At 41.4% G+C, this 9,111-nt stretch overlaps 1 protein-coding gene across 2 annotated transcripts in view; it reads right to left on the bottom strand.

Annotated features, from left to right (window-relative positions):
• Window positions 1-971: 971 nt before the first annotated feature.
• Window positions 972-9,111, bottom strand: part of LOC121574476 (protein unc-119 homolog A-like) — a 63,472-nt gene continuing 55,332 nt past the window's right edge. For both annotated transcript variants that reach the window (XM_041887089.2, XM_041887088.2), the window contains one exon: window positions 972-1,806. In XM_041887089.2, the coding sequence (XP_041743023.2) occupies window positions 1,626-1,806 (181 nt within the window). In that variant the 3' untranslated portion in view covers window positions 972-1,625. The remainder of the gene's footprint in view (window positions 1,807-9,111) is intronic.

Genomic DNA, 9,111 nt, shown 5'->3' with positions numbered 1-9,111 from the left:
GAAGTGAAAACATGTTTTAGAAATGTTTGCACATTTTTTGAAGTATTCACACACCTGAGTCAATACATGTTAGAATCACCTTTGGCAGCGAATAACAGCTGTGTCTTTTTAGTTAAGTTTCTAAGAGCTTTGCACACATGGATTGTACAATATTTGCACATTATTATAAAACAATTATTCAAGCTCAAGTTGGTTGATGATCATTGTTACATAGCCATTTTCAAGTCTTGCCATAGATTTTCAAGCCGATTTAAGTCAAAACTTTAACTAGGCCACTCAGGAACATTCAATGTCATCTTGGTAAGCAACTCCAGTGTATATTTGGCCTTGTGTTTTAGGTTATTGTCCTGCTGAAAGGTGAATTCATCTGTGTCTGGTGGAAAGCATACTGAACCAGGTTTTCCTCTAGGATTTTGACTGTTCTTTTTTATGTTTTTTACTGAGTTAGGAAGGAAGCCTGTATCTTTGTAGTGACTGGGTGTATTGATACACCATTTAAAGTGTAATTAATAACTTCACCATGCTCAAAGGGATATTCAGTGTCTGCTTTTTGTATGTTTTACCTATCTACCAATAGGTGTCCTTATTTTTGCGAGGCATTGGAAAACCTCCCTGGTCTTTGTGGTTGAATCTGTGTTTGAAATTCACTGCTCGACTGAGGGACCTTACAGAATATTGAATGTGTGGGGTACAGAGATGAGGTAGTCATTCAAAAATCATGTTAAAAACTATTATTGCGCACAGAGTGAGTCCATGCAACTTATTATGTGACTTGTTAAGAACATATTTACTCCTGAACTTATTTAGGCTTGCCATAACAAAGGAGTTGAATACTTATTGACTCAAGACATTTCAGCTTTTCATTTTCAATTAATTTGTAAAAATGTCTAAAAACATAATTCCACTTTGACATTATGGGGTATTGTGTGTAGGCCAGTGACACAACATCTCAATTTAATCCATTTTAGATTCAGGCTGTAACACAACAAAATGTGGAAAAGGTCAAGGGGTGTGAATACTTTCTGAAGGCACTGTACAAAATGAACTAGTTTAAATTGTATTTGGAAAGTCCTCTGACCATAAAGTTCCATAAAAATTCCCTATCGTCTATAAACATAAAATATAATGTGAAATGTACATGTATATTTACCAGTGATTTACCATGATATGTTATGACAGACTCACATATGCATGCGCGCACACACACAGTCATAACAAACATACAGACGTGTACACACAATCATACTCACACCCACAGAATAAATATACAGAAAGATACATTTTATACACACACACACACACACACACACACACACACACACACACACACACACACACACACACACATCCATTTGTTTATTCTCTAGCCTCTACTGGTCCTATACAGAGACTTGCTGGTCTTATTGTCTCTGTGTCGCTTTGTGTGTGTGTGTGTATGTGTGTTGGTGCATGTGTTCCCAGGCTCTGACACAGACAAGCTATTTGTGCACCCACACACACACACACACACACACACACACACATAGGCACAGTCACACGCTGCAACTGTGTTCTAGTTGGGTCTGTTCAGTGTTGTTTCCGTAGCTTTTCCACCGGGGGCTGAGACGGAGGATGAGAGCATGGTATCAGTGCCACTGAGTAACATGGTCCCGCTGTCTGTCTGTCTGCAGGAGCCTGGTTGGTCCTCCATCCTCTAGGGGCCGCCACTGTAGGAGTAGTCTGCCTTGTTGTGCATAACCAGCTTGTTGTCCACAAAGTAGAAACTGTCGGACTGCGTCTTGTATGGGTGCAGGATCATCTCTCGCACTACAGGGGGCGACAGTGAAACACAGTCACATGATATATATTAAAGCCAAACATATAAAAATCCCCACATGGCTGTGTCCGGATACCCATACTAGAGTATTATATACTTCAACTGCATAATATGTACTCATCGTCACGTACTATTTAGCACATACCGTTTAATAAAAAGCATGCAGTATGCCATGGCCACAACGCACTAGCGGATCCTGACTGGCTGAGTAGGTGGGGCGGGCCGAGTGTGGGTGGTTTTTCCAAATTCAACAGACATACATCTCATTAACCAGCCTGATAATAGCTAATTTCCTATTTGATTTTCTCTCTAAACTCTGAATAGAATAGGAATGGAGTTATACAGTGCCTTCAGAAAGTATTCACACCCCTTGACTTTTTCCACATTTTGTTGTGTTACAGCCTGAATTTAGAATGGATTAAATTGAGATTTTGTTCCACTGGCATACACACAGTATCCCACAATGTCCAAGTGGAATTATGTTTTTAGAAATGTTTACAAATTAATAAAAAATCAAAAGCTGAAATGTCTTGTGTCAAAACGTATTCAACCCCTTTGTTATGGCAAACCTAAATAAGTTCAGGAGTAAAAATGTGCTTAACAAGTCACGTAATAAGTTGCATGGACTCATCTTCAAAACCAAATCAAGCAGACGACAGAGTGTGACAGACGACTACGGTGGAGGGTCGACAGACACTGGAAAAGGAGTGAGTGCAAACTGAGCCTCTCAGAGCTGTGTCCTCTGAGAGGCTACACCGAACACTAACACGCAGTGCATAGAAGGAACAGCCGGCGACCTGCCACTGATAACTGACCAGACATCTCCCGACCCCCTGCGCTTCTCTCTCGCTCTCACATTCTACGAGAGACAGACAACAACACAGTTGTGCGGGGGGCTGGTGGGGGCGTCCACGGCCATGGAGGGATCATCTAAGTCCCCGGCAGAGCTGGGAAATGTTTGTTCCCTTGGACTGTCGGCGTGCAGCAGTGAAAACTAATTTGAATCTGCTGGGTACTCGCAAGCTATTAAATGTATACTATGCAACATGTTCGTAGTTGTCACGGGGAAAGGTCTGATGGATACCTTCATTTGTGAAACATTTATTGAACTTGATGCAGCTAAAAAAAAAAGATTATTACTCTTCATGAAGAAATAAAACATTTGACCAAGCGCCTTGAACTGAATAAGGATCCTATGAGACTATCAGCATCTTTAAATGCTTCCTATCAAAACATCCAAGAGGATCATAATGGGACCTTCCTGGACTATGATCAATTTCCGCCACTGCACCCCTCTACTAGATGGAACCAGAAAATGGCTGCTCACTGTTTGACTCCAGGTGAGCGTCAATGGATGCGTGTCGGAACCAGAAAGAAGGAGAAGAATCATTCTCGGCGAGCCTGCCTTCTTCCCCCGCGTCCGGACTTAAGAATTTCAAATGGCTTTGAGCCCCTGTACCAGCTGTCTTCTGCCGGGGGCTTGGGTGTTCCCTCCATGGCTGTGGATGACCCTCCAGCTACCTCTCCCTGTCCTAGTCAATCAACTGCCTGGGCACAGCCTGGACCACCGCGGCCCACCTCCGTTGGGCATTGCTCTCTGGATCAGAGCTCTGTCCCTTTGGCGGTTGTGGCCTGCACGCAGCCGGCGTCTCAGCAGCGCTCTTCTCAGGTGAGTTCTGTGGCTCTGTCTTCGCAATCTGCTTCAAGACACAGCAGAGGCTGGATCATTCCGGCGATTGTGACAGGGAGTTCGATGGTGAGGCATATACAGTGGGGGAAAAAAGTATTTAGTCAGCCACCAATTGTACAAGTTCTCCCACTTAAAAAGATGAGAGAGGCCTGTAATTTTCATCATAGGTACACGTCAACTATGACAGACAAAATGAGAAAAAAAATCCAGAAAATCACATTGTAGGATTTTTAATGAATTTATTTGCAAATTATGGTGGAAAATAAGTATTTGGTCACCTACAAACAAGCAAGATTTCTGGCTCTCACAGACCTGTAACTTCTTCTTTAAGAGGCTCCTCTGTCCTCCACTCGTTACCTGTATTAATGGCACCTGTTTGAACTTGTTATCAGTATAAAAGACACCTGTCCACAACCTCAAACAGTCACACTCCAAACTCCACTATGGCCAAGACCGAAGAGCTGTCAAAGGACACCAGAAACAAAATTGTAGACCTGCACCAGGCTGGGAAGACTGAATCTGCAATAGGTAAGCAGCTTGGTTTGAAGAAATCAACTGTGGGAGCAATTATTAGGAAATGGAAGACATACAAGACCACTGATAATCTCCCCTCGATCTGGGGCTCCACGCAAGATCTCACGCCGTGGGGTCAAAATGATCACAAGAACGGTGAGCAAAAATCCCAGAACCACACAGGGGGGACCTAGTGAATGACCTGCAGAGAGCTGGGACCAAAGTAACAAAGCCTACCATCAGTAACACACTACGCCGCCAGGGACTCAAATTCTGCAGTTCCAGACGTGTCCCCCTGCTTAAGCCAGTACATGTCCAGGCCCGTCTGAAGTTTGCTAGAGTGCATTTGGATGATCCAGAAGAGGATTGGGAGAATGTCATATGGTCAGATGAAACCAAAATATAACTTTTTGGTAAAAACTCAACTCGTCGTGTTTGGAGGACAAAGAATGCTGAGTTGCATCCAAAGAACACCATACCTACTGTGAAGCATGGGGGTGGAAACATCATGCTTTGGGGCTGTTTTTCTGCAAAGGGACCAGGATGACTGATCCGTGTAAAGGAAAGAATGAATGGGGCCATGTATCGTGAGATTTTGAGTGAAAACCTCCTTCCATCAGCAAGGGCATTGAAGATGAAACGTGGCTGGGTCTTTCAGCATGACAATGATCCCAAACACACCACCCGGGCAACGAAGGAGTGGCTTCGTAAGAAGCATTTCAAGGTCCTGGAGTGGCCTAGCCAGTCTCCAGATCTCAACCCCATAGAAAATCTTTGGAGGGAGTTGAAAGTCCGTGTTGCCCAGCGACAGCCCCAAAACATCACTGCTCTAGAGGAGATCTGCATGGAGGAATGGGCCAAAATACCAGCAACAGTGTGTGAAAACCTTGTGAAGACTTACAGAAAACGTTTGACCGGTGTCATTGCCAACAAAGGGTATATAACAAAGTATTGAGAAACTTTTGTTATTGACCAAATACTTATTTTCCACCATAATTTGCAAATAAATTCATAAAAAATCCTACAATGTGATTTTCTGGATTTTCTTTTCTCAATTTGTCTGTCATAGTTGACGTGTACCTATGATGAAAATTACAGGAATCTCTCATCTTTTTAAGTGGGAAAACTTGCACAATTGGTGGCTGACTAAATACTTTTTTCCCCCACTGTATCTGTACTTGGGGCAAAGACTTTGTGTTTTCCATGGGCAAAAGTTCAGTTCTTCCCGAAGCTGTGAGTCAGTCATCGGGGGCTGATACTGTTATGGTTCATGTGGGGTCAAATGACATTATGAAGGGCAGCTCAGAACAGCTGAAGATTGATTTTAAAGAACTGATTGGGTCTCTACTTGACCCCAACAAACGGCCCATAATATCTGTCCCTCTGCCGTCCCTAAATCGTGGCATTGAACGGTTCAGCAGACTTTTAGCCCTCCGTAACTGGCTACGAGACTATTGCAGCTCTGTGGGTGTAATATTTATTGACAATTTTGATACCTTCTGGAAACAAAGCTTGTAAGGAGGATGGGATCCAGCCAAATTATTTGGGTTCCTGGATCCTTTCACAGCATTATAAGGCTGCGTTGAGACAATGACTTATCAATGACCGAAGTCCAGCTCATTTAATCCCTGCCATTGTGTCGCTGAGTTGTCATAATGTTTTACAAATGTACATTATCCTAGGGGCGTTGGAAGACACAATGTAAATAACCTAATTTATGTCCCTCTTACTGCCCGGAATGCCTCTGCTGTTCCTACAGCTATTGTATGCAGTAATCATATGCCTATGAACCAGCGTAATACTGTTAGCACTGAGGTGGTGTGCCCTAGTAGGAAGTCCACTGTGTACAGCTCACTCTGCACTAATAAGAATAACCTGAGTATGTATACCTCTGCTAATCTTCCCAGTAAAGCAAGAAAAATAATCAAGCATCCCAGAAAAGTATTAATAATAGCCCACGTTAAAACATGTAGCTTAAGAAACAAGGTTCATGAAATCAATAATTTGCTAGTAACAGATGACATTCATATTCTGACAATCTCTGAAACTCACTTAGATAATACCTTTGATGATACAGTGGTAGCAATACAAGGTTATTACATTTACAGAAAATACAGAAATGCCACCGGGGGCGGTGTTGCGGTCTATATTCAGAACCACATTCCTGTAAAGCTTTGAGAGGATCGCATGTTAAATACTGTTGAAGTAATATGGCTACAGGTTCATCTGCCTCACCTAAAGCCCATTCTGGTGGGAAGCTGCTATAGACCACCAAGTGCTAACAGTCAGAATCTGGATAACGTGTGAAATGCTTGATAATGTATGTGATATTAATAGAGATGTATATTTTCTGGGTGATTTAAATATTGACAGGCTTTCATCAGGCTGCCCACTCAAGAGAAAGCTTCAAACTGTAACTAGTGCCTGCAACCAGGTTCAGGTGATCAATCAACCTACCAGGGTGGTTACAAACAGTACAGGAATGAAATCATCAACATGTATTGATCACATCTTTACTAATGCTGCAGAAATTAGTTTGAAAGCAGTATCCAAATACATCGGATGTAGAGATCACAATATAGTAGCCATATCTAGGAAAACCAAAGTTACAAAGGCTGGGCCTAATATTGTGTATAAGAGGTCATACAATACGTTTTGTAGTGATTCCTATGTTGTTGTGAAGAATATTTGTTGGTCCGTGGTGTGTAATGATGAGCAACCAGACGCTGCACTTGACACATTTATGAAACTGCTTATCCCAGTTACTAATAAAAGCATGTACCCAATAAGAAAATGACTGTAAAAACTGTTAAATCGCCACGGATTGATGAGGAATTGAAAAATTGTATGGTTGAGAGGGATGAGGCAAAAGAGATGGCAAATAGGTCTGGCTGTACAACCGATTGGCAAACGTACTGCAAATTGAGAAATCATGTGACTAAACTGAATAAAAAGAAGAAGAAACTACACTATGAAACAAAGATAAATGACATAAAGAATTATAGTAAAAAGCTTTGGATTACCTTAAATGAAATTTTGGGCAAAAAGGCAAACTCCGCTCCATCAGATGGCTCATTCATCACAAAACCCAACTGATATTGCCAACTACTTTAAGGATTTTTTCATTGGCAAGATTAGAAAACTTAGTTATGACATGCCAGCAACAAACACAGACACTACACATCCAAGTATATCTGACCAAATTATGAAAGACAAGCATTGTAATTTTGAATTCCGTAAAGTAAGTGTGGAAGAGGTGAAAAAAATATTATTGTCAATCAACAATGACAAGCCACCGGGGTCTGACAACTTGGATGGAAAATTATTGAGGATAATAGCGGATGATATTGCCACTCCTATTTGCCATATCTTCAATTTAAGCCAACTAGAAAGTGTGTGCCTTCAGGCCTGGAGGGAAGCAAAAGTTATTCCCCTATCTAAGAATAGTAAAGCCCCCTTAACTGGCTCAAATAGCTGACCAATCAGCCTCTTACCAACCCTTAGTAAACTTTTGCTATTTTACATTAACAAACTGACAGACTTTCAGCACGCTTATAGGGAAGGACATTCAACAAGCACAGCACTTACACAAATAACTGGCTGAGAGAAATTGATGATAAAAAGGTTGTGGGGGCTATTTAATTAGACTTAAGTGCGGCTTTTGACATTATTGATCATACACTGTTGCTGGAAAAACGTATGTGTTATTGCTTTACACCCCCTAATATATTGTGGATAAAGAGTTACCTGTCTAAAAGAACGCAGAGGGTGTTCTTTAACCTCTACGGGATCGGTGTCCCGTATACGGGACGGTTGAGCTAACGTGCGCTAATGTGATTAGCATGACTGTTGTAAGTAACAGCAAACTTTCCAGGACATAGACATGTCTTATATGGGCAGAACTCTTAAATTCTTGTTAATCGAACTGCACTGTCCAATTTACAGTAGCTATTACAGTGTAAAAATACCATGCTGTTGTTTGAGGAGAGTGCACAACAACAAAAAAATTATCACGCCAACTGGTTTGATACATTCACCTCTGAAGGTAAATTATGTACTTACATACATACTTACTCTGATTTGTCATTCTAAGGGTCCCAGAGATAAAATGTAGCATCGTTTTGTTTGATAAAATCCATTTTTATATTCAAATGTAGGAACTGGGTTCTACAGTTTGAACCCCTGTTGTCTCTGGCTCCACACCCAACCCGCTCGGCCATTAATGTAAAAGTGGAGGAGAGATTGACTTCATCACCACTTGTATTTGTGAGAGGTATTGACATGTTGAACGCATTGGACCCCCATGCATACCCCACAAAACATGCCACCAGAGGTCTCTTCACAGTCCCCAAGTCAAGAACAGACTATGGGAGGTGCACAGTACTACATAGAGCACCGGTGCGTCAATCTAAGTAACATAACAAAAAAATCCCCATCAAAATCTGTCAGTTTAAGTTAGAGATATCAGTTTTTTTGCATGGGCTGTTTCTCAATCTGCCGCATCCACCTATGTCGCACTTCCGCATCTGCGGTGAAAGGTGGCAGAGCTATAGTGTTTTTTGTCAGACCATGAGACATCCTGAAAATCGGTCTTTTCACGAAAACGTCTGTAGCATCCGAACGGTTTGACCTACTACTTTTAGCCATTTATGAATTTTCTTTTGATACCTAAAGGGGTCCTAAAATTCCAAATCAAATAGCTAAATAATACATAGTATGACCATCTTAAAACAATTCCATATGTCAGTTTAGCACCCCGTCCCCCCAGCATCTTAGACTCTAAAGAATTAACTACTACAAACAAATTAAAATTACAATAAACAAAAGTGGCCATTTGATTTGCAAACACAGATCTGCGCTTTACTGCGCTACAGAAACACCACTAACCAAACACACTAAATTAAAGGGCAACTACACAAAAAAACTAAACGTTTCTTAGATTTTTCCCAGACATCAAAAGTCGTCCCCTTATGTGGTTTAAGCATTTTTGGGAACACAACAAATCCATTTTAAAACAAATAAATATATTAAAAGTGTGAAAAACTGGGGGGAAAAAATATTTTTTTTAAATGGGGGGGATACGAAACCTGGA

This window comes from Coregonus clupeaformis, chromosome 9, assembly GCF_020615455.1.
Source record: "Coregonus clupeaformis isolate EN_2021a chromosome 9, ASM2061545v1, whole genome shotgun sequence".
Taxonomy (NCBI): domain Eukaryota; kingdom Metazoa; phylum Chordata; class Actinopteri; order Salmoniformes; family Salmonidae; genus Coregonus; species Coregonus clupeaformis.
Note: the sequence above shows the minus strand (reverse complement) of the source record. Positions and strands in the feature narration are given on the sequence as shown.